The 27577-nt window shown below is 36.1% G+C and overlaps 1 protein-coding gene across 1 annotated transcript; it reads right to left on the bottom strand.

Moving 5' to 3' along the window:
* LOC109109647 (UPF0606 protein KIAA1549-like) lies at positions 1 to 27246 on the bottom strand (the record flags this gene model as incomplete). Its single annotated transcript, XM_042743615.1, has 20 exons — positions 1 to 1165; positions 2166 to 2293; positions 2419 to 2564; positions 2744 to 2796; positions 3845 to 4156; positions 4631 to 4757; positions 5009 to 5238; positions 5403 to 5608; positions 6605 to 6619; positions 8096 to 8232; positions 10151 to 10344; positions 15819 to 16003; positions 18427 to 18604; positions 20466 to 20611; positions 22121 to 22177; positions 22437 to 22626; positions 23375 to 23505; positions 23608 to 23776; positions 24784 to 24872; positions 25074 to 27246. Coding segments are annotated over 20 exons (5106 nt in total), but the record flags the coding sequence as incomplete, so codon positions are not given.
* Between the last annotated feature and the right edge of the window lie 331 nt (positions 27247 to 27577).

Here is a 27577-nt window from a genome sequence, read left to right as displayed (position 1 = left end):
TATGTTTAAATCAGCCAATCAACTTGCAGGCAACTTGGAATCCTCCATTCACCACCAGTCCATTATTGTATTGTAAGTGCATTACTGAAAACACATTTTTATTTGTTTACAATATGTCAAGTTGTACTGAACCTGGAACATTTCTTTAATGTTAACACAGTTTCCTCCAATGCACTGGACAGTACGTCCAGCTCTCCTGTAGATGCCAAACCAAATAAAGGCATAGGAAAATGGAAAACATCACTACTTCAAATACTACTACTGAACCCTAAAGTATAAGACAATACTGTGTAGGGCTCAATACTGTATTATGAAGGCAAATGCGTGATGGCTATTAAACAGAGATAAAAGTATCAGAACCATGAGTAAATGGGAAGAAGATACACTGAGAAATAAAACAACGAAAACAAAAAAAAAACTTTTTGTAGATCATAGAGATTAATTTAAGGTATCAAAAGCAGTTGAGCTTTCAGTGATGAGAATCTACAAGAGCCAGTGCAAGGTATAAAACGATTCAAATGTGAAGGCAGTGGACACAGCAAAAAAACAACACAATGTGAAAAACACACACACACACTTCTAATAAAAGACCTCAGGAATGTGTGGCAGCCATATTTTAGCTTTGTTATCCCGGTCTGTATAGAGCAGTTGCTACCAAATTATATAGTCACCTGTAAAGAAGGTAAAAAACATTGTTCTTCAGTCTCAGAACGCTGCTTATGTTTTGAATAATGAGGGAAAACCAAACAGGAACATGGGAATAAAGGATAATCATCTACTCTTCCTGTCCTAATGCTCTCTGCCACCAGACGGCAGCAGAGGCTACATGACGTACAGTCATCGTCCTCTCAAAAAAGCCACTTCCATGGGAAGTACAGTGCAGTGTAGTGCAGTTTTTGCCTGATGGAGCTGCAGGGGGCAGGTCTCAGCTGTGATAGCTGGGAACCGCTGCCTGTTTCTGGGAGAGGCGCATCAGTTCCTCTCGGATGGCTTTGATGAGCGAGGCGGAAGAGTGGTTGGGAGGGGAAGGCTCCTCGAGGGGAGCAGAGGGAGCATAGCCCAGGCCGAGAGTGTCCAGGTGGGCAGGAGCAGCAGATGGCTCCTTCAGGCCATTCCTGGAGGTCTGGAATACAGAGATGGAGGTGTAGTCAAGAGAGCCAAGAACCTAAACAAAAAAATGAAGGAAGGAAGGCAGAAATGAGGGAAATATATAATTTTTTTTTTTTAAAGACCCTTAAAGTAAAGTTAGAGAATGATTCTTATTGATGAGGCAGAAAAGAGTGAGAATAGAGTTTAAAGAGGACATTTTCTATTATTACTAAATTTTTTTTTTTTAAGAATGTCTTTTAATGTTTGTCAAGATTTTTTATTTTTTAGCCAAAAAGGCCATGCATGATATATTTTTCAGCTTTGTGTTTTAGAATTCTTTGTTATATTTTTATGTTACATTCATCTTTACAATAAAGGTTTTTTCAAGAGATGTTTAACTTTATTTTCAGTCTAATAACAGATAAAAGCCACTATTTATAATCACAATTAATGTAATGTTAATTAAAATTGCAGTTTTTAAAATTTTATTCCTATGTGGCTGTTGTGATGGACATTTATATTTTATAAATAGTATACACAGTGAAAGGTTTCCCAAACTGGGGGTTCGTGAATTGATTGGAAGCTGATAATGAATTAATAAAAAATAAAGTTAAAATAAATAATAATTAAAAAAATAATCAAAATAAATCACTTGCTAAAAAGTTCGAATACTGTTTATATGCAGATCATGTGAATATTAACCAACATTAGAGAACAATTAACATGTGAATACTGAAATATTAACTTAAAATCTGAGGAGGCACTTCAAGTAAATATTTTAGATCAAAGGGGGCTAACAAAAAAATTGGGAATCCCTGGTATAGAAACAGTATATGGCTAATTAAATTAAATCACAATTAAATTTCTATATATTTATTTGGTAAGTAGCTGTATAATAAGTGGTAAAACTGATTATGCTTTTTCAATTTTTAAATGTTCAAATTTTGCTTAACTTCTATAAATATTCTGTATGGACTGAGGATAGAGCTTCATGTTCATAATACATGAGTCTAAACACCATTTCAAAAAACGATTTGTTTCCTTAATATCAAAGTAGGAGAGTCTATCAGACTTACAGGCTCTCTGTTGTTAGCGAGCTTGTTGTCGTCCTCATGATACGGGCTCCAGTTCAAGCCACCAGGCTGCCGGCTGTCTCCTACACGACCTGTCAGGCCAGCGTGGGTAGAATGATGTAGCTGGGCACCTGTGCACCGACATGTATGTTGCATAAAGCATACCTGATATTGCAGTATACTTTATATTGCGACATAACGAAACTCACATATTTGATATCGGCGCTGAATTTCTAGTAAAGCTTTAAGCTCTTACCTGTAGTCCCACCTACAGGCCGTGGCCTGGCAGAGGAGGGCAGATCATCTGTGTGTCCCCCTCGACCAGCGTAAAGCGACTCCGGCTGTAGCTGTTCAACAGGAAGGGCCTCTCCTGACGGGATGTAGCCGGGCCCTAAACCCTGTCTGTAGAGATACAAAGACATCAGACCCCAGCTATTAGCAAACCACACTGTACTTGATTTCTCACATGACATCCATTAAAGCTGTAAACACTACAAGTGAAAGCTGCAATGTGATTGGCAGCATCACTCCCAGTTCCCAAAGATCACACAAACCTTCCTGATCAGACTTAATGTACTCACCGATGTAGTAAACCTTGCGCACTGGAAGGTGGCAGACCTAATTCAGCATATCTCTGAAAGAATAAACACAAACATGCTGTCGTTGAGCTTTAAACATGTTGATAATTCTTGGCACATGCACTGCACTTTAATGCATAAAAGGCTTATTTTAATACACTGCTAAGTCTGAAACACATTAGCAGCTATATGTGCCACCATAACCGAAGCTTCTCTATCTATCAGCCTAAATAAACCCTGTGACCCAGAAAACAGAAAAGCTTTTAAATAGCTGAGCTGGAAATGCCATCTTAAGAACAGTACACCATTCCCTGCTCCATCTTGACTCTTAAATCAACCTTCGAGTTATTAGACAGTTCATATTTTGGCCTTTGCAATCCCCTCTTTTCCCTTCCATGAAAAAGCCTCAATATGACGGAAATCCATCATTCAGGACACAGTGTTGACAGATGAGGCTTCCATTCTGGGTAGTTTATTCTAAATCCGTGAAAAACCCCAACTCTGTGTTCTTCTGATGTGATTCCAGTGCACATCCTATATTTACTTTAATTTAATCTTTAAAAACACAAATAATTTAATAACACCTTTATAAGCACCCTGATTCAGCAAAAGTACTGTTCATAATGTACATTACAATGCTGTTATCCCAAAATAAATTATTTCAAATTTATTAATTGATTGTTTTATTTTTAATTTAGAGACAAAAGCAAAGGTTAGAGTTCACCAAATTTTGGTATGTAATCGGGAAGACAAAGCTTCTTCACATATGCATGTGTCTCCGGTCTGAATGGAAGTGAATGGAGCGTGATGTCTAGTTTAACCCCAGGTTTTGACGAGAGGAAATCATTTAAGTACTGGAGTGTATAAAGAAAACAGCATTACATCAGATTTCATCATGTGCTTTTAAATCACATGAATGTGGATCATCTAGTGGTTTTTCCAGACAGGATGTGTTCTGGAAAATCATACATCTATTCGCTTCTCCTAAACAAACCACACAATTTGAGGCACCATTCACAATTGCATTGAACGATTTATGAGCTAAGGCTTAGCATTAACAATTTGTTCAAATCTCTATACCCAAGCACAGCAGATTGTTCTTACCCCTGTGTAAGGATTCAAGGGCAGGTATCCTGGGCCCCAGGGCCGCGGTCCACGGGATGGCGGGCTGGAGGCAGGTGGGGGTCCAGGGTTAAGCCCGACACCAGGCAGAGTGATGCCAGCGGTGCTGCCCTGAGACGAAGGAGACACGAGGGCAAAGGCATCGTCCAGTAGAGAGTGCATTTGCTGCCGGGCCTCCTCTATAGACGGCTGAGGGGGCAGGTATGGGGGGGGTGGAGGAGGAGAAATCGGACCATGGAACACATCATCCGTCTGGGACGGACTATGATGTTCGGGACCCTGGTCTGGGTCCGACTGAAAAATAAAAACAGATATTTATATTCAATAAGGCTGAGCAAGTAAATCACTAAGATTATGAAATATTATTAAAATTTTAGATGGTTTCTACCTAACAAAACAAATTTTTACAATGCAATTTACTTCTGTGATGGCTTCTTGTGTCACATGATCCTTCAGAAATCATTCTAATGTGCTAATTTAATGCTGAAGAAACATTTCTTATTATTATCAATGTTGAAAAACACTGTGGAAACTGTTATACGGTTTTTAAGGATTATTTGATAAATATAAATTTAAAAAGCATTTTTCTAACATAAATCTTTACAGTGACTTTTGAACAATTTAAAGCATGTTTGCTGAATATAAGTATTAACTTAAGATTACAAAATATTTTGAATTACAAATATATGAAAAGAATGGGAATAAACAGTGTGGAGTTGATAACACATTCACATGCAGAGGTACAGTGCAGCACAGAGAAAAACTGACCACATATGCAATGTTATTGATTCCTGGGTATTTCCTGTATGTCCCATCACTGTCTGCCGTTATGAGTTTATCTGTCAGATCACCGTTCAGCTGTTGTTTCCTTCTCAGTTTAGGAGAATGCTTCCCTCTGTTGCAGCAAATCACACACAAACACTTCTGAGTGAGCATTTGGCCTTTAAATAATCAAGTTACAGTTTTCAAGTATTACTTTGTTTCCCCTATGGAACAGTTCTAGAACATCACAGTATGATAATTAAAGAGTTATTAAAGAGAGATACATTTTTTGCATTCAGGCATGATTTTATGTGAAATTTGTGTGTTCAGTAGTGTTCATAGTGTTCAGGATTAGTCTAATTATCAGTTGCAGGCCCTTTGTACCTTTTCTTGGGCTCGGTGTACAGTGAGGGCATGTGAATATCTGGATCAAGTATCTTGTCAATCTGCATCTGGGCCTTCTGGTAGATTTGGTCCTGTTCTTTGGGGTCGCCTAGACCATCGATGAGATCATCCATAGCAGGGAAGTCATAATGGCCTTTCCTTTTGGCCCTCAGGCGGATCTTATTGCGATGGTGCTCGATTTCAGACTTGTGCCTTAAAGCCACCTGGATCTGGAGGAGAAAGAACAGATAATGATCTTAGACTCAATGAGAAGCACATATTGATTATTGGTGATGGGGCTTTTAGACGCTGTGACCTTGAAGTTTGAAATGGGTCCCTAAGGAGAAGCCATATGAAATGCAGTGGGATTAGATGTATGGGTTGTGAAGGATACCTCTTTGTTGAGCTTGGCGTTCTCTGCTGCTCTGTCATTGGCTGTAGGGCTGGGTAAGGGAAGGGCTGGCATCGGCTGCATGGCGATGAGCTGGATTTTATTAGGGGGGCGTTTAGGACCATCCGTCGGGCGGGACATTCGGTCCACATGCTCAAAAATGGAAGCTGAAGATAAAGGCTCATCCATGCCATTCATTGGGGGTGGACCTATAAGGAATATGAGAAAGTGTCAGACTTCACAGGTGCAAATGACTGTTCAGAAGTTTGGGGTCAGCCATTTTTTAAAAATACTTTACTACTTTTATTCAGCAAGGATGCATTCAATTGATTAAAAGACACAGTAAAGACATTAATAGTGTTTCAAATCAATTCTGTATTATGGTTTCCACAATAACATTAAACAGAACAATTAATCGAACACTAAATCAGCATATTAGAATGATTTCTGAAAAATCATGTGACACTGAAGACTGGAGTAATGATGCTGAATATTCAGCTTTGCCATCACAGAAATAAATTAAAGTATATTAAAATTAAAAATGGTTAATAATATTTTTAAAATATTACTGCCTTGGGGAGCATATACATATTACAGTATCATTGTATTTTTATAGTTTATACGTGTTATTTGGTAAATTATGGTGTATAATGGCCCCAAAAAATAATCAGAAAATAATCAATTCTATTAACTTCATTGCAGACAAATAATACCGGCATCTACAAATCCTTTTTGCTTTTATATTATAATTTTTTTTCCTGAAATACTTTGTTTGAAAAGTATTTGTGACATTCATCCTTAAAAGAAATGCCATTTAATCATTATTAGCAATCTTTATTCAATAAAGTTTTTTTTTTTTTTTTTTTTAATGCAATGAAATTCATACATGACGCTGTCATGGACAATTCATAAACATATCTCATAAGTTCTACACTATTAAAATAAAGCCAGCCTCATATGTGCTGACAACTAACAAAGAAAGCATGTAAAAAATCTGAATCTCTTCTTTCAAATATCATTTCACACCAGATGGGGGCAGCGTCTTACTGATTCTAAAGAGACTCATTTTAAATAAAATGTGAAAGAGCTGGAGGTGACACATTGGTTTAAAAAAACACAGCAGGATGCCGTTCAAGAAAAATATGAACAAGAAAAATAAGAGCTATGAAATCTAATGCTACTGTACAAATCAGCACCACTCTTACCAATCCTATTCTTCCCTGTGAGCCAGTAACACATGGATGAGCGGATGGAGGGAGTGTAAAAGAGAGAGAGAAAAGTTAAATGATGGCTGATGTGATTTATTGAGATGGAATATAGCATAAGTTGTATGTAAAAGCATGTTTGAGTGGAATGCTGGGTAAGAAAGTATTTTTATCTTGGAAAACACATCACTGGAACGTAATCATGAGAAGAGGAGGATGAAAAGGATTTTCGTAAGGGAAGGGCGTTAAAAGGGAACAGCTATCAGACAGGGAGAGAGAGTGAGTGTGAGGTGCTACAACTGAATTGCATGTCATTTCTTGGCTAGTCAGACCGTAGCCTATTTAGTCTGGTAAAGCAGAAATGAGTGTTGAGAGAGGGTCATCGCCACAGGCATTGTTTGACAAGAGAGGAACACACACACAGAGAGAGAGAGAGAGAAAGGCAAAGAGAGCAAGAGAGTGAAAAAAAACCCAAGCAGCCAAGAGTAAAGACGAGTGTTAGTCATTCTTCACAAAGGAGGCAGGATGAATGAGGCTGGGCTGACTAGAGAGGAAATCAAGAGGAAGAGCCACAAATCTTCAGCTGAAAGACACAGGTTTTATTATTTTCTCCTCTCTGTACATCTTACGTCACATGTTCTTCTTCCACTGGCTATTTTGTAGAACTAGGACTGCCACTTAATAAAACCAAGGAATCATTTGCCTTTCTTGGCAGTCAACAAGCACAAAAAAACAAACAAAAAACAAAACAAACAAAACAAAAGGGGTGTGTCTTAAGATTCAGACAAAAATTTAATTGTTTGGCCCCACTTGTAAACTGTCCAAATACAGTTTGTTAAGTAAAAAGAAATTAAGAAATGGATTAAGAAAAGCATTTTAGTCATTAAATATAAAAGTAACATATTTATTTTATTGCAATGTAATTTCAGTATTATTAATATATTATAACAATTTTAGTAATTTGTTATATGATTTTGCTATTTTAATTGTTTTAAATATTTCTATTATTATTATTTCTATTAATTTATTTTATTAATTTCTATTCATTTTCATGTTAGTACTTCAACTTATTCTAATTTGTTGCCATGGCAACACTTCTAATTTTTGTTTAAGTTTGTTTAATTAACAAAAAATATTTTATAATAAACAATAACTTTTTTTTTTTTTACATTTTAAGAAGACGTTTAACTTAAAATTTCTAAATGTCTACCTCATGCAAATTATATTTATATTTATATTATTATTATTATTATTAACTAATACATTGATTTATTATCTGTAGCACTCCCAGTCCACCATGGGGTATATTACCAGCTTCATGATGTCATGTTATGAATACTGTGGTCCATGTCAGGATTTATCATATCACAATTACGTAGGTCACTATTCCAACTGTCAAATACGTGGGACCAGATTCAATCTCTCTGCAATTCAACAGCATGAGAAAAAAATGCAATACATCAATATTAATCAAAATGTGTGCAAACTCACCGTTTAATCCATTTGCAGCTATTTTACGTGGTTGCTTAGGATCGGTAGGCAGACCAGAGGTTCTCATGCCCTCCTCAGGTGATCCTCTGTCGCTGGGTGGGTCACTGCCTATGGAGTCGCCCTCTGATGGAGAAATCCTGAGCAAAATACACAACATAAAATCTTTTCATTCTAAAGCATGCTATGGAAACACAATGCTTTTTCCCTTATTCCATCCAATCTATGTCAACAAAATGTGATTTGATGACATTTAAGACATTTTATCACGTTTCAAAACAATGTGGAAAAACAATGAATGCAACTAATATACATAAAATTTACATTTATGCTCCTTTTGACTTTACATTGTCCTTGGATCTAATTCATGACAAACATGAGCAAACTCCTGACATCCTCATCTTGACAGACAACAAAACATACCCTTCATCCAGTTTTGATGAGGCATGTGTCTCCAGGGTAAATGCAAGAGGACGATGACCTAATCCTGTCATGCTTCTAAAGAGCACTTTCAGATCTAATGCGACCACACAAAGGTTCATGACATGGTCATGAGTCCATTACCTATTCGCTACCCTTTTAGTCTACAGCTTTTTGATTTACTATCTTAATTACTAGGAATTTATTTATCTCTGACTGGTCATTCTAACTTTGACTAACTGGAATACTATTCTAATTTTTGTATTTATTTATTTTTGTTTTATTTTATTTTAGATTTATTTAGAAGAAAACAAACAAAATAATGACTTTATTCAATAATTCCACCACAAGGATGCTTTGATTTGAAATAAAACAGCGCATCCTTGTGGCACGGATGACACAGAAGAGCATACACAGCACGGTGATGTGGAGAGACACAGAGGAGACTGCTGACAAAGGAATTATTGAAAAAAGTCATTATTTTTGTTTTCTTCGTTTACAAAAAGTGTTCCCGTCGCTTCATATAACCCAGATTGCGCGTCTGATGGCAGATGGAGTATTCTGACGACGACTTTCATAACTTTTCTGGACCTTGACGCTGTTATTTATTTGGCAGTCTATGGGACAACATTTTCATTTTGGGGTGGAGTATCCCTTTAAGCAGTAAGGAATATAAAAGAATGACATAACTTCTTTCTATTTGTAACAGGGTTTCAGGTTCTTGTAATGTTTGCAAGACATGAGATCTGTGGTAATTTCACCCCTAAGACCCTTCTATTGATTAGAGTGTGAGATGTAATCCTTTTAAAAAGTGTTCTATTGATCAGCAGTCAACTCACTCTTAGCTACATTCCTGCCTTTAAATAAATTAACAAGTTATTTTAATATGAGGTTACTGGAGCACAATGCAAAACGGAACCAGTTTGTTATTGTAGGTGGATTTTTTGATACTAGATTGTGGTTTAAAAAAAGGTAAAATTTACAACAAGGCCCCTTTTAAGTTATTCATTAGTTAACACGAACTAACAATGAGCAATACTTAATCTTAGAGCATTAATTAATGTTTGTTAATACGTAAGTGAATAAAAATAAAATTTTCATTGTTCACATTAGTTCCTAGTGCATTAACTAAATATTAACTAATAAAATAGTTTTAAAATCGCATTGGTAAAATAAATGAAATTAACATTGAGATAAATAAATACTGTATTTATTGTTTTTTTATTTATTATAAAAAAACGTGTTTTTTTTTATTTGTTTGTTGATTTGTTTTGTTTTTATTTTAAAAAGGCCCCCACTTACACTAGTGTTCCCTATTCTTTTTGTATTCCATCTACTTGTTTTATTTTTATTATATTAAACAAAATCCTTGCTGCTTGTACTGAGTTAGGCTAACCGAGACTTGTCACAGCACTTACATATAGTTAACTAATGTTAACAAATATAACTTTTGAATTTAAAAATGTATTAGTAAAACAAATGATATCAACCAAAAATGAAAAAAATGCTGTAGATATAACTAATGTTGTCAACTAATGATGTTACCAAATGGAACCTCACTGTAAAGTATTACCAAAAACTCAGTTATGTGTAAAATGTTTGATCCTTATTATCAAAAAAAGCATTTATCAGACTTACTGGCCCCTGCGCCGCTGGCCATTGCGGGAAGCTTTGGACTTTGGAGTGGGCACCTCTGCGTTCTCAGCTGGGCTCTGTTCCTTGGCGGCCACAGGAAGTGGCAACGGCTCCTGGATGACCATGAGATCATCCTTACTGTGCTGGCCCATGTGCAGCTTGGCAAAGTCGAAACCCTTCACGCTGGGCGTCTGCAGCTAAAGACCACCACCCCAGAGAAAGGAAAATGTTCATTTGAAGAATCAAATGCAGAAGGCTGTTTGTGAAGGAAATGGAGGGATTGCAAAGGGGAGTGAGAGATGAAAGTTAAGCGACTAAATGTTCATTTGAAACTGCTCACAAACACTAGACAGAATCAGGTTTGGCTTTGGACCAGCCGCCTTAAGAGACAATGTCAATGTAAAGGACATGTACACGAGGCATAAAGATAGAATATGAATTTCCATAATCCACAGATTGTCATAAGAATCATTTGAGCAAGAGGACAGTTATTGACTCTCAAAGAGACAATGAAAAGATGGAGCATTCAAAATGGATGCACTTGATTAGAGGTCGGCAGACTGACCGCGGGCCAGACCAGCTAGACGGGCTGTAATAGCCTGTCTGTCTGCAGCACTCTGAAAGATTAAATGAAGCGAACAAACACAACAGCAGAGAAAGCTAATTCACACCAGCGTTTTCAAAGACCAGCAGCCACAAAAAAAAAAAAAAAAAAAAAAAAACTGTGAAGTTTTGAAGAAAGAGATTTAAAGGTACAGTCCACCCAAAATGAATATGATTCAGAATAAATCGTTTACCCACCTTTACGTAATTTTAAAGCTGTATGGCTGACTTTCTTTTGTGTGAATTTTTTACGAATATTCTAGCCACTTTTTTTTTTAAATGTAATAAAAGTGAATGAGGACTGGATCAAAACTGATCAAAATAAATAAATAAATAAATAATTGCAAAAGAGGTTTATATTACTCAAGCACTATGTTCCTACTTGTTTGAACCCTGACTAACAATCAAGTCAAAATTCTGACATTGCTTTCCTTGGAGCATGATTCAGATTTGAGTTGAATCTTTCCGATGAATTGGTTGATTCACTTTACCTCAGATTCAAATCTCAGTTATTCATTCTGACTCAATTATCTAGTCGCAACAGTCAAAATCCCAATGCAGGGGAAAATAAATAATGTATCATTTCTGTTCATCACACAAAGACATCAGAAGGTTTGTTCGAAAGTCATATGGACCACTCCTGGACATGTGTTCAAAAGCCTGGACATGTGTTAATGATGTAGGTAAATGATGACAGGATATCATTTTTGGGTGAATGGTTTCTTCAATGCTGATGAATCGCTGTTGTTTGTTTTATAATTTTCCAGATCAAACAAACTGTGCAGAGGGTCACAGTGGATCGGATTTAATTCTGTGTTTCATATATTGCCAGAAAACACAGAAATACATGAAAAACGCATAAGCTGGGTTCTTTTGTGTCGTGCTGTATGTGTAGCGGCACAATAGAGATGGATTCACTGAAATATGCTCATCTTCTGGGAATACGTCTATTTCTCTGTTTCCCATCGCATTCCCTTTCAAATGCAAATGAAGCTGTTTAGACAAATTCTGTTTGTGATAAAGAAAGCTCTTATCTCATTTCTGTTTGCCTCTATTGCTGCTGTAACCAAATCTAGGCCTCAATACAGTTGAAGCTGGCTTAGAGGCTTAGACCAAATGGCCAGAGACAGAGGTTAAGTTATTATTGACACATTGAAATGCATGCATCTGTTGTCGAGATAACATGCTTTTTGTCCCAATTGCTGGTTATCACTGTCATAAAGGAAGATTACCACAAATAGAAATACTCTATCTAGGACTAACTGCTGCATTCTACAAAACACGTCACTACGTCATAGCACTCCTGTCGATACCATACTGTACAGATACCTCTGGCCTCCTTATACTATATGGCTTCTTTACAGTTTTCTTGGGTTTTTCTTGGGCCTTTTCTTCTTCCTCCTCCTCCTCCTCTTCTTCTTCCTCCTCCTCCTCCTCTTCTTCTTCTTCCTCCTCAATACTTTCCTTTTTCCTTATGCTTCTGACAGGTTTCTGATTTGGATGAGGGTGATAATAAAAAGTTGCTTGTGTTCCCATCAAGACTGACATGTTGACAACTATATTCACACACCACTATTTTGATGGTACTACTAAAACATTTAGGGGTGGGAATCATAAGGAATACAATTATTTTTCGTACTTGAGGAGGCAGCAAACAATTCTGTTCAAAAGTTTGGAGTCAGCAAGTTTTTTTAAAATACTTAGTTCAACAAATACATGTTACAATTACAATTCTATGTAAATTACATGCTGTTCTTTTGAACAGCATAGAATCACGAAAAAAGGATACAATTCTATAAATAAATAAATATATACATAAATTAAGCAACACTTAATATATTTAAATAGAAAACTGTTATTTTAAATTGTAATATTATTTCACAATATTACTGTTCTTACTGTATTTTTCACTGAAAACAAAAGAATTCAAAAACTTTACCAACCCCAAACTTTATAATGGCACTATATACTCTAGCATAACACAGTAAAATTCTAGTTTATTTTCAGTAGAATGATGACTTCTGATTTAGTGAGAAAATCAGATGCTGATTCAGTAACCCCTCTGACTGACTCAGAGAGCGAGCAAATCATTTCAGACAGACGAATTGCTATTGAGTCTTTCTGAATCAATTCATGTGAGTCAATTCATTTAAAAGAACCAACTCAAGAGTCACTTGTTTGCAATTCAGACTACATTCTCATATCAACAGGGTCCACAGAGAACTACCAAATGGTCCAGACACAGATGATGTTGACAGTGACTGGTACTGGGACGGCACTCCTTTGAAGGTCAAAGAGGAAGAGGAATCTTGTACTTCCTGTGTGGGGACTAACTGGAAGACTATTCTACAGTCTATAGTACACTACATCTCCTCTACCAGCCTCTACCTTCTTCTCTCTCCTCTCTTCCTCTTCATCATCTTCTTCTTCCTCCTCCTCTTCTTCTTCTTCCTCCTCCTCCTCATCTTCTTCTTCCTCCTCCTCCTCCTCCTCCTCACTACTATCTAAAAGCTCTTTGCTCTTGACAGGAGTCATTGACCTCTGGATTACTGGTATGGATTTCTGTAATGAGGAGGTGGACTAAACAAGCATGGGAGAGCGAGAGTGTTAAGATGTGATTGGATGTGGGTTAGATAAAAACGAGGGATAGAGATAGAGAGAAAAAGAGAGAGAAGCTCTAAATCGGCTCCAATGTGTTTACAGAAGCACAAATAGCAAAACAGGTGGAAAAACTAGAGATGTGAATGATATTGTCATGGAAGTAGCATAGAACAACTCAGTGTAACAGAAGACAATCTGTTCATTTATATTTACAATTATTCATTTAGCAAATGCTTCTATCCAAAGAGACTACAAATATAATCTGGCAACTGCAACACCTATTTTAATTTTTTTCTACTTCGGTCCCTAAACAGCCAGTAGATGATAGATTCTAACTTCAAAACTGAGACAAATGAAATATTAAATTACAACAGAGTTACCATTAGTTAAGCCAGGCATTAGGTATCACAACAAACATTTTTACAGTCACGATGCCTAATAACTAATGTTAACAAATGAAAAAACATAAAAAAAAAAAACTATCCATTAGACCTTTAAAAAAAAACACTGCCCGAAAATAAACAAATAAATAATGTCATCATTTATAAAGCTGCATGACTCACTTTCTTGTGCAAAACACAAAAGAGATATTTGTAGAACTCTAAGGTGCAAAACCATACTGGATTTTGGAAACATTCGGTTCTTTTGTGTTCCACAGAAGGAAGAAACTCAGGAAAGAAAGACTTGATTAAGACTTGAAAGAAACTCAAGAAAGAAAAAGTTTTTTTTTTAACGATTTGAGGGTTTTTAAGCATTTTTCCCTTTATGTGTCAAATCCATGAAATATTGATTGAAATAAGAGCATGAGAAGCAGGCCATTTAACAATGTAAACTGATTAAACCAGAGAACCTCACTAAAGTACCAAGAAAGGGCCTTGTTGAGGATTGTGAGTGTGCTAGTAATAATGACTATGTGCTCCTTGCACAAGTGTAGTTAAATTAAGACTTTCAGACTGAGAGGACCAGCAGGCACTGCTTTGGATTAGAACATCACTGCTGAGCATTAACCCATCAGCAAGCTCAGCAGTTGACTTCATTACTGCTGGGCCTCCGCAAGTGTATGTGCTCGTGCATGACAAGTCTGGTTATAGTAGTGACAACAACAGAAGCAAGACTTTCATTGTAAGAACAGGGCAGCGTGAAGCTGAAGTGGTGCATTAAAGAAGATTCAATAGGATGAAATGTACTTAAATGGATAGTTCAAAAATTAAAATTCTGTCATCATTTACTCACCCCAAAGTTGTTCCTAACCTGTATGAATTGCTTTCTTCTGTTAAACACAAAATATAAAGATATTTTCAAGAAGGTTGGTAACTAGTTGCCAGTAGCCACTGACCTCAATAGTATTTTTTTTTTATATTTTGTGTTTAACATAAGAAAGCAATTCATAGAAAGAAAGAAACTCATATAGGTTAGGAACAACTTGAGGGTGGGTAAACAATAAATGATGACAGAACTATTATTTTTGGTGAGCTTGAAATATATATAATTTAATTAAATTAGAATAATTTTAAATAAATAATCAAATGTAATTAAAGTTAGAGCAGAATAATTTAATAGAACAAAAATAAGAATAGAATAATACAGCATATGTTTATATATATACATATATATATATATATATATATATACATATATATATATATATACATATATATATATATATATATATATATATATATATATATATATATATATATATATATATATATATACATATATATATACATATATATATATATATATATATATATATATATATATATAGTTGGCTAGTCATCTAACAAACTATAAAATTTAAAACTGTAAAAGTATAAAAATTTGGGCCATTGCATCACATCTCTTCAGCTCTTGATAAACTTTCTTGAAACTGACAAGTCTTTCAGAAAACCAACTCATTGGTCAGTTTTAAAAATATGTAGTTTAGCTCATGCCTAGACACAACCCATACAAACTCTGGAAAAATTAGTTAGAGATAAACATTAGAATAGATAAACATTTATTTCACTACAATAATGACGCAGCGACTTCTGGGAACGGTTGGACTCATGACTCAACAAATGACTGAATCGCATCATTGAAATGAACTGTCTAAACGAACTCAGTTGATAAATGAATCAGCCTTTCCAATGCCAAGAATAACTGAGAGTGGAAACAGGTAGAGTAGAGGATAGCCAACTAATATCCAATTCTGATCTTTCAAAGCTGGCTTGCATCCGGCTACAGAGTCTTTTAAATCACTCTGTGAGAGACGAGATAAGCAGCTCAGACTCACAGGAGCCCACTGACTGATTAGCAATATCACTGACACATCAGCAGACATAAGTGTAAAACAAAACAAAATGACGACATGACCTACAGTTGAACCTTACATTAGAAAGAAAGAAGAAATCTAATAAGAAACAGTGCTTCAGGATCCCAGAATACATTTCATTTGAATCATTACACAGTGTTTTCACTCTCTCACCTTCTGTCTTTGTTGGACGGTGCTCATGGTGTCTGGCTGGAATTCCAGTTTGTCAGTGCGGCAAAGTTTCCAGTACAGGATAGTTATTATAATGACCACCACCACCACGGGGACCACCACCCCTACGATTATCCATGTGTTGGTCTTCTCTGTGTCTGAGGGAGGTGAGGCCTGCTTTTCCACAGCTGAACATACACAGGAGTAACGAAGTATAAATATCTGTGACTAAAGAGAGTATGTACTCTACTGTTCAAAATGTGCAAAAAATAAAAAATGCCCCCTTCTTTGAAAGAAGTCACTTAGAGTAAAAACAGTAATATTGTGAAATTTTAGTAACATTAGTTGTGCTATTTTACATTTTTGAAACCCATTATACTTTTTAATCTCACAACATTGTTTATTTCTTTACTATAATGCATACTTACTAAATAAAAGTATTAATTTCTTTAAATTATGGTGACCATACATCCTCTTTTTGGACATAAAAAAAATGCGTCCAGCCGGGATTTCTAAATCTCCCAAAATTTGGATTCGGCTTTTGCTTTCTACAGTCGCCATTCATTGTGTGCGTTTTTGTATTAAAGGGTTAGTTCACCCCAAAATGAAAATTACATCATTAATTGCCCTCATGTCATTCCAAACCCTTAAGACCTTTGTTCATCTTCCGAACACAAATTAAGATATTTTTGATGAAATCTGAGAACTTTCTAACCCTCCATAGACAGCAACGCAACTGAAATGTTCCCAGGTCCAGAAACATAGTAAATACATCGGTAAAACAGTCCATGTTACATCAGCGGCTCAACTTCAGTTTTGTGATGCTACAAGAATACTTTTTTTTTTTTGCGCAAAGAAAACAAAAATAACAATTTACTCAACCATTCTTCTCCCCCGAGTCACGTCTTCCACCATTTTGGAGAGTACCCAAGAACATATTGGATGTAATCAGCGTTGTTTACGTTCGGGGGTAGGGGCGCATGAACATAATCTAAGTAATAAGTGTTGTTTAAGCTTGGAGGGAAAGCTTGTGTATGCATTGTAATACTCTCTAAAATGGCGGAAGACGTAACTTGGGGGAGAAGAATGGTTGAGTAATTTATGTTATTTTTGTTTTCTTTGTGCAAAAAAAAAAAAGTATTCTCGTAGCATCGGAAAACTGAAGTTGAGCCACTGATGTCACATGGTATGTTTTACCAATGTATTTACTACATTTCTGGACCTGGGAACATTCCAGTTGTGTTGATGTATATGCAGGGTCAGATAGCTCTCTGATTTCATCAAAAATATCTTAATTTGTGTTCCGAAGATGAACGAAGGTCTTACGGGTTTGGAATGACATGAGGGTGAGTAATTAATTACATAATTTCATTTTGGGGTGAACTAACCCTTTAAAGCCCACGGGACTGTTTTCTTAATCCCGCTGAATTTCTGACCATGTTTGCTCCCGCAAACATTCTAATATTGAATATGATTTTCGTGCATCAGGGAGCCGCTATCAATATGCGGAGTAGGCTATTTAAATCACTTTGAATGCAGTTGTTTGATGCAGGGTGGCCAAATTTTCGTTTTTTGCACAAAATTGGGCTGATTTTAAACTGTTCAGGCGTGTTGATTTTCTCTCGTGGGTTAAAAATATTGCATTAATTACATTTTGCATTTTACCAGTGATAAAACTGTGGTGGATGCTAAGGTCTGTGAAGGATGACCACTGGTAGAAAGACTTTTAGCTGTGTTTATGGTCAATCTACATAACGTGAATGTAAATATGAATATATTTTATTTGATTATATATTTGGGATATGGTCATTGCGCTACTTTGGGGACTACTTTAGCTCCCCACCCGCCCCCAGCCCCCACGGTGCATCATTCCCCCACTGTCCTCTTTTTTGAAAATTAAAATATAGGCACCCTATTTAAACTATTAAAAAAAAAGAAAATCGTACAGTCTTCTTAATTAAAAATATTTAGTACTCAGTGTTACTAAATCATAAGTGTTCTTAAAGATTAACTTTAAGCATTAGATAATGGCAATCTAAATATAAAAGAAACAGCATGCACAGTTAAATATCTACAATCTCAAACATCATTTAGAATGATTTTTAGCATATGTTGAATGAAAATATAAAATCCCACACATTGTATGGTGTTGGATCAACTAAACAGCAACAGCAACCATAATTTGGGTTGGCCTGTTTTTTTAATGCACTATAATTGGAGATTTTAGCTAAAATTCAAAGGTCTAAGATGTTATACAACAGGAAGCTACTAAATTTAGTCTAATGAATCTAATGTTTATGCTGTGGGTGATGGAGCTGTAAGCCTGCCACATATAAATGTTACATAAAAAGGCAGAGCTCTCTTGAGATGTCACGCTATCTGAACTCACCTCTTTGACGTTTAGAGCAGGAGATATAAAGAATGCTACCACAAAAAAAAAAAAAAAAAAAAAATACTGCCTGCCATGTTACCATCAATCAAAATTATTTAAATGATAATTTCATCATTTTTTATCGTTATAGTCTTGGTTCACTGCGATTTTATGTTATATACTGTAGTTATCTCCAACAGATCTTTTTCAACTGAAAGAATTAAAAGTCTGGATGCTCACGCTGTGCTAATATTCCCTGGACGCGGTATCCCATGATGATCGCTGCATGCTGCACGTCAAGACTGTTGAGCATGCTGGCTGTGGTTGCGGCAGGAAGTCTCTGTCCGTTAGCTCCTTCCACAAAGTAGATAATCTCCACAGGGCTGTCAGGGCCCACGAGACGAGTGGTCTGTACAATCTGAACAAAGTGGAAAAAAGGCCTGTTGACAAAGTTTGATGTGCAATTCAATTCACTGCATTGTCCTTTCTGCACTTTAACATATTGTTTAAAAACAGCTTCAATAACAATGTAAATATTCAATAGTAAAAACACCCACTAAAACTATTCATACATTTATGGCATATTCTCAATCTAAAATTTTGACCTAGGCTTAAAAGAAATCTATATATTGCAAAACATTCTGTACATACACAGTGTGTGTAGGTGTTTATAGACATACACTATTTTCATTTTACAATATTATATGTTGGATTAGGATCAGTCCAATTTATGAAAGAATCATTCAGACACATTTTGAGAATGAATCAACTGATTAACTGAATTGTATCATGAACACAGTACGGTTTTAAGTGAGTAACATCTTGAATTTTAGTCTGTTCCTCACAAAAAGAAGACAAACTAAACAAAAAAAATGGTTAATTTAACTAAAATATTAATATTAGATTAAAAAAAACACACTAAAATTGAAAATTATTGAAAATAAAATAAGTTTAAGTACCAAAATTGCTAAAACTAATATTAATATTATTTTTAAAAAATACATAGAAATCTAATATAATTGAATATTAAATAAGTTTAAGAAGCAAAAAACAAATGAAAAAAGCACATTAAATTACTAAAAGTAATGAAAACTGAAAATATAAAAATATAAGCTAATTCAAAATATTAACAAGTACTATAACAGTATATAAATAATACCAAAACAACACCGGCATAAACCACCTTTATGATGCTTTTATGGTCCATTTAGAGCTCAGCAGCTCTAAAAATTCGCTTTCACTTGCATTTTATTAAAAAGAGTAGACATTTTTCAAAATTCTCCTTTTATGTTCCACAGAAGAAAGTAAGTCAAACAGACTTGAATTGATCTTTTTGGGCAAATTATTCCTTTAAACTTTTAATTCCACATAATTGTTCCTAACACGCAAACACATGAATCAGAACTCTGAATAGGCTACAATTAGCTTTTTAAAATTTAAAAAGTCTTTCTCACAAAAACCCAAAAAGGCTTTCAGAGAGACTGAGGGTCTAAAAGACGAGTCTAATAAATGTTTCTAGTCTCCAGGGTTATTGGGGTGGAAAAAGAGCATGGCAATGTGTGGACCTCACCTGAGCTCGACCTACATTAAGAGCCCCCAGTAGTGAACCCTCACTGGCCAGGGACGTTAAAAGCTCATTTTGAAAGTGCTGCTACCTCAGGGTGTATTATCAGAAACAGTACAGAGAGAGGACGGCTGCACAATGTCATCTTAACAGTACATCTGAGCTTAGCAGTCATCTTATATTTAGAAATGACATCACTGGGCATCATTAACCCAGCTGGATTCATTCTCAGTTAATTAGCAGTCATCAACGGACCACTACCACTTTTATAACACAAGTCCCTTAGAAAGCATAAGAACAGCCAGTCAATAATCGGGTCACTATGAAACAGAAAAATCTTCTCTACGTAGGCAGAACAAGCAATTAATGGTTTAAGAATCACTCTGGCTGTCTGCAAGCTGCGTTCAATAATTTATCTGAGATTGCAGTTGGAGTATGATGCGCAGACATTGGTGAAATGGTTGTTTTTGAGAAGCTCTGCAGGCCAGGGATGAATAAGAGGGTGTTGCCATGGATACTCCTTGTCCCTGAATGATGATGATGTGCGGAGGGAGAGCAGGTGTGGGGAAGCGCCACAAAGACAGAGACTGATTAAGGGTCCAGAGAGGCATTAGAAATGCACACAGGAAGGCCTCTATAAATGAATCCAATGAGCTCATGCTTGGAAAGCAAGAATAGAAAATATAAGGTCACATAATACAGATGATTTACAAACCTGCACGCTGTTGTTTCCCACACTAGTTGCTCTTCTAAAGCGACGGCCCATACCCAATGCATCGCCCAGCAGCTGAGCCAATCTCCTCTCAATCGTAGCCTTGAAGATCTTGTCACTCACAGGCTGGTCTAACACTCCCAACAACACTGAAGGTAATATGTAAAACATGAAATTATGGCATTGCAATAACTCAATTGATATTCATCGGAATATTTGATAGTATAGTAACATTCCACTACTGTTCAACAGTTGGGGTTGGTTTAGTTAGGAAAGAAGTGTCTTATGCTCACCAAAGCTGCATTTTGTTTTTTATTAAAAATACAGTAGAAGCTAGGGATGTAACAGTTAACCGCAAGCCGGTTGAAAATCGATTCAAATATGTGACGATTCAAATTGGTTGAGATGCTAAAAAAAAAAAAAAAAAACATTCATTTCAAAAGCCATTCATTTAGGGGTGGGAGTTTATATGAATGCATGTCTGAGGGGAACTTAGTGTCTTTAGAAAAGTTTAGATGGTATTCTTTCTTTTCATCTTTCATTATAATGCATATTAAAGTTCATAAGTGCAGCGCTGCTTTGTTTACAGCAGAAACCAAGGAAAGGCTTTAGGCGTCACCTGCTGGCAGAGAGTGAATCTGCGTCTCATTCAGCTCGTCCGCTGTTTCATGCAGATATTTTTATATATAGTTTCGCAAAACTGAAGTCAAACCATTCTGTTTTTGCTTCAGAATTTCTAAATTATACAATCTAATTTAAATTAGATTGTTTGGATCATGAATAAAATGCAGTGCTTGCCTCTAATTTAAATGGAAAGAGCACAGACAAAGCCTTATTTTGTTTATATTAAGACATTTATTTTATTTGTGTTATTTATTTGATTTGGGGCTTGTTTTAACATTTCAAATTAGTTTTGTTATTTACATTTACATTCTATTTAAATTTTGTCATTTAGCAGACGCTTTTATCCAAAGCTACTTACAAATGAGGACAACAGAAGCAATCAAAACCAACAAAAGAGCAATAATATGCAAGTGCTATATTAGTATATTATTATAGTTATATTTCAATTTCACAAAGAAATGTACAGCATTTTGTCCAAGCAATAATAATAGGACAAATTGAATACATAATTTGTCTTAAATATCATTTAAAAAAATAGTAAATAAATTGTAAATCGAATCATGAGTTGAGTGAATTGTTACATCCCTAGTAGAAGCAGTAATATTGTGAAATAATATTACAAATTTAAATAACTGTTTTCTATTTTAATATGTTATAAAATGTAATTAATATCTGTGACGCAAAGCCAAATTTTCAGCATCATTACTCCAGTCTTTAGTGTCACATCATCATTCGGAAATCATTCTAACAGTTGTGCCGCTTAATACTTTTACAGAAACTGTTTTTTAGGATTGATGAACAAACTTCGATAATCAGAATGTTCAAAAGAACAGCACTTACTTGAAACAGAACTTTTAAGAAACTTTTTACTCTCACTTTTGATCAGTTTAATGCATCCCTGCTGAATAAAAATATTAATTTCTTCAAAAAAAAAAATTAAATAAAATAATAATAATAATATTACTGACCCCTAACTTTTGAACAATAGTGTACTTTGGAATACCAGTGTGTTAAGCTAAACATCAGGTCAGTACCTGTTACAGGTGAGTAACTGTTCTGTTGGGTTGTGTTCAGCTCTGGGTAGTGGAAAGCTAATAGTACAGAGAAGGAAAAAATGAATCTTATTCCATTTTCATTATAACATACAGCAAAACTCACTGAAGCTGATTTCCAGGTAACTGAAGCTGGTTTAAAAGCTAGAATACATGTAGATGGGCCACTTTGGCTAACCTTGGGGGTGCCCACAGTCTTACCAACTAAACTGTTATAAAACCCAGTATGATCACCTTAAACTGTTGTACATAGCACGTGTATTTATGCAATTATACAGAAATCAGTGTGTGGACTCACGTTCTGCGATCTGCCGTACAGGGTAGCCCAGGTAGTAGCTGTACTCGACCACACTGAGCTGTCGAAGCTGGGCGCTCACCTCTGTCCCTGGCACATACCCGCGCATATCACGCACAGCAAAGGTGATCTCCACTGGAACCTTCTGCTGTTGTGCCGCCACTTCCACAGAACTCGTGGTGATGTTTAAAATCTACAAAACAATTCAGTCTCTAAGATACAATGATGTGAAACTAAAGCAATGAGACATCAAGATTAGAGACTCTTTTTAGAAACTTAGAAATTATCGTAACATAACACATATTTCTACAAGACATATTTCTGTATCAATCAAGCATCTAATGTAAAACATGAACTACTAAAATAGTTTTTATAAACCTATTAAAATGAATAAAAATAATGAATAGTTTGAAAGTTGAAAATTGATTAAAATCTTAATTAAAACGTGAAATCATACACACTTTATACATGAAAGCTCATGGATTATCAGCACAAGTCTCTTCATTCACACTCACTGATCTATTAAAGAAGCGCATACACATTCTGAACATCAGTGAATGAAATGAATAAGAGCCATTAGTTTTGTTGCCTTGACAACGGTTGAATTGAGCAGCCCTGCGCTTTCCTCATCCAATCAGAGCAAACTACTGGAGATGATGTCATCCCACTGCACTGAAGGCAATCAAGTCTTGATTTCACATCACATAACTGAAGTTAAAAGCATGCTCCTTTCTTGCTAAAATCAGAAACTTGCTTGTTCAAGGACAAAAACATTATAATGTAATTCTCATTTGGATTGTTTACATTATTTAGCAGTTATGCATGTTTAAGCTAAACTAAACAGAATAAGCAGTAATTAAGAGGATTTGGAAGAGTTCAGTGTCTGGTTATTGGTGTTTGAAACTCTTAATACCATAAGCTGGGTAAAGCAGTCAACGTACATTCACAGTGAAGTTTGTGGACTCTTGTGAGCGTCGGCGGACTTCAGATAAAGCTGTGATCAGACCCTTCTCTGCCTGCTCACTGAAGGTACACATTCGCACATCTACATGGCTGGGTACAAACTGAAGAACTGCAGACAGACAAAAGACATGCATATAGTCATATAGCAACAACATATAAATACCAGAGAGAATATTCAAGAACTGTGACGTGAAGTTTCCTCTGCAGTTACCTGTATGAACATGGAACTGCAGACCTGGTATAGGACTGATGGGTGACATGCTGATAAAGGAGCTGGTGGTCCGAGCAGAGATTGTCAGGGCATTAATGACTGATATGGCAGTATAAACCACTGCACCAGACACAGCACGAAACACAAAGTCTGGAGGAGCTTTCACTACCTACAACACACAAAGGAGCATTTAATGTCAAGGATATGTATACCATATTTGTAATAGCAATAGAGCACATGGAGAAATATCAAAAAGCCTTTCAGTGTACCTTTAAAAGTCAAGGTTGATACAGTATTGTGTTTAAATGCACAGAGTTACAAAGAACTAGTTGGTTCCCACTGAGCCAAATTAGGTGTTGTTTGTTCATGAGGACCCAAGAGATAAAACAGGAAGGGATGATTTTATCTATACAATATGTTCTACTGACACAACACTGGATTACAAAACGTATTTAAAGTTTCTGTGGTTCAAACCAAGAGTAAGCAGATTAAACTATCAATATCATGCTCACTTCTTAAAAGAAACAAATTCTTAAACAAATTAATTTCTTATTTCTCTACAGTCTCTACAGTTTTCACAGTCTGAATAGAAGCCACTGTTAATTTCAATAGGTAATTCTTGAGATATTAACAAATAAAGGAACCCACAATATATACCTAATACCTAAATACCATACTTATATTTTAAACAAAGTTGTAAATTCAGTTTCTGCAATAAATGGGAATTTAGAAAAAAAAAATACTTTTGTGTGTGCAATATTCCATTAAATTTTCTTTGCATCAAGGTGCATTTTTATATCTCAAAATATGCATTAAAATATATGCATAGAAACCTACACAATGTTCTTTTAATTCAAAAAACTACAATTAAGTTAACATTTTGAAAAGTTAAAATTTAAAAGTTTTATTTTAGATGCTTTTGCATCATTAAAAACTTGCAGCCTTTTGTTTTTGCAATTACACTTTGCTGTGGAATAACAAATACATTTTTAAAAGTACAAATATTTCATAATCTATAATCTACATAATCTATAATAAAGTTATTTGCAATTGTAGTTGTATTGTAATACAGTTTAAAATACTTTTAAATTAAGTACAATTGTTGTCACTGCTTTAAATCAATAAAGACATGAACAAAAAAGAGAAAAATAAATCTTTTCATTATGTCCACAGTACCTGTAGCTCCACAGAGCGGTTATATTCTGCTTTGAGAATCTCTCTGACTTTGGCCTTGGCATATCCAGCAGTGGACCCTGGAGGAAACCCTACAACAGAGCAACTATGTTATTTTTGGAACCTTAAATATTAAAATAAAATACTATAATGCTTGCATGATTGCTAATCCAGTTATTGCTTAAGGTGCTTTAGTGCTTTATGTATTGAGTTGAACATTTATCTTTAAAAATGGACATGAGCACCTTTCTGGTGTAAAAATGCACAGCAAGTTCATTTTTGTTATGTCTTACCAACTCTGATCAAGTAGGTGTCAGGTTTAGTGATGTTGCAGATATATTTCCGAGCAGTGGTTGTTGGGAGGGTTGTAAATTGGGTTGTAACTGATGTGTCATTCAGGGTAGTCACTGTTGTGTTGTTGGAGCTTGAGATAGTGAAAGGCGCCACAGTAGTGTCATTATGTAATACTGGGGAGGACGTGGTTGTAAGGCTACTGATCAGTGTGGTGTTATCACTATCAGTAACCATGGTGTCAGGTGTTGTTCCAGACACGAATCCTTCATCAGCCATCACCGTTGCGGAAGGGGTGGAGGTGATGTTGAAGGTTGAGTCAGTTGAGTTTTCAGAAACACTGATAAAGCTGGTTACTAAAACAGTGGGAAATACACTACTAGGAAAGAGGGTCTCTGTTGGAAGTGAGGTGATAATCCATTGGCTGTTATTAACAGAAGACATGCCATCTGGTTCCTTGGTCACTGGAGGTGGGGTAGTCACAAGTAAAGAAGTGTTGTACGGTATATAAGGTGTTGTAGCCCAATCAGTAGTTGAGTTTATATCTCCCAATGAAGTTGAAGGGTCTATTGTTGGTATGAACGATGGCTCCAAATATGGCAGTGTAGTATCTGTTAAATTTGGTCCAACTTCAGAGGGATCCAAGATAGTGGTGTTAAAAGGTTCAAATCCAGAGATATCTGTTGAGGATTCCTCAGTCCAGGAGCTGTTACCTGTAGGCTGTAGATCTTCATCAAACAAAGCTGTCAGCATGTAACTTGGGTCAATGGTGTAGGTTCTAGTGCTCACAATATGTGTGGTGCCAATCGGAATGAAAGAGAAAACACTAGAGGTCGTCTGATTGGCAGTGGGCTCTGGCAAGCTACCATTGTCCTTGGTCAACTGGATGGTGTAGTACTCTAAACTGTTCATGTCCGGTAAAAGAACATCGGTGGGTTGAACTGTAACAGTGCCTGGCCAGTCAAATGCCAACTCTGAGGTCTCATTGACAGACTGGTTCTGGTTTAAGACATCTGAAGTTGTCGGGAAAATGGGTAAAGATTGAAAGGTTGTTACGTGTTTGGTTAAGTCAGTGGTGGCTCCATTCAAGGTTGAATTGCTATTGAAACTGGAACTTTCAACAGGTTTTCTGGAGAAAGAATTAGTAACACTGATAGAGGAGGGATACAAGTGTTTGCTGGAAAATGACATCACCATTCTTGTGGGGAACGTGGTGTCATAGGTCTCTGAATTTGAGTCCTCAAAGTCATACACATCAGTGACTAGATTGCTAACCAGCGAATAGTCGTTGCCTTCAGATCCCATGAAGGACATTGTTTCTAGGTAATCTCCAGAGCCATACTCCACATCCATAGTGTTGGTTGGGAAAAGGTCTTCGGGTGGGCCCATAGTTGGCTCCATAGTTGGCTCAACAGACACTGAAGTCATTTGATGGTGTACAAAAACCACATGACTTGACTCCAACTGCTGATAGCCTAGCTGGATGTTGGGGTCATGGCTGGTTTGTAACTGGAGGTCTTGGATTTTGCTAGATGGTTCCAATCTGTCTCCAAAAGGAACCTCAGAGTCACTGACTCCCACAGTCCCATACTGTGTTTGAGGGGATGGAACAGGAGGCTCGTCAGGCGAATCTTCTCCAACTGAAGGCAAGCTAGATGGCACAGAGGAACCTGTAGTCTGTGATATTTGAGGAGCTGGGCTGATAGCAGACCAAGATAAGGGCACATTATGGGAGGTAGGCACTGGAGAATTGAGCTGTCGAGGCTGTCTGGAGGAACCTCTGGGGGTATTTCCAACTCCCTTTCCAGACTTTAAGGAAAGTAAAGGAGGTGTGGCAAGAGGCTCTGGGCTTGTGGCAGAGTTCAGGGAGTAAGCGAATACCGATCCAGTGTTAACATTGTGATTGTAATTCTCTGTGGCTTTGGATGGATCCAAACTAGGTGAAAGAGAAAATCCAGACGAGGAGGAGAATGCATTACGTAGCACTTCCACTGAAGACTCATTTGGTAGGTCTGGAGCCTCCAAAGGCCAGACTAAGGGAGACACAAAGACAAAATCAAATAAAAGAAATTTAACTACTGCAAACTTAAAAAGTAGCAACAAAACGATGTGGAAAACAGCTAACTGCACAAAGCAATGCACATATCTAACTAATCGTTGCAATTTTGTAACTATACATATTAGTGTTCAGTTCACAGACACACAATATTATTGTGCTAATTTATTTATTTATTTACTTAGTTTCATTCCTGGAAAGTGAACTAACTCCAGTGTAAGGCTAAAAGCAGCCAAATGTTTTTAATATGGGTGAATTTGTATTTAACATGATAACAATTTAATAGAAGCATTTTAATTTACAAACTATAACGCTTACATTTCCTAAGTTATTCAAAAAGCAGCTACAGAAAACCAGCAAAGAATATTTACATTACCGAACAACATCATAATTGACTTCAGTCTAGCACGAGTATTATGCACTTTAAAAAAGACTGACGTTATAATCGGT

Source organism: Cyprinus carpio, chromosome B18 (genome assembly GCF_018340385.1).
Source record: "Cyprinus carpio isolate SPL01 chromosome B18, ASM1834038v1, whole genome shotgun sequence".
Taxonomy (NCBI): Eukaryota; Metazoa; Chordata; class Actinopteri; order Cypriniformes; family Cyprinidae; genus Cyprinus; species Cyprinus carpio.
This window is presented reverse-complemented; position numbering and strand designations above follow the sequence as displayed.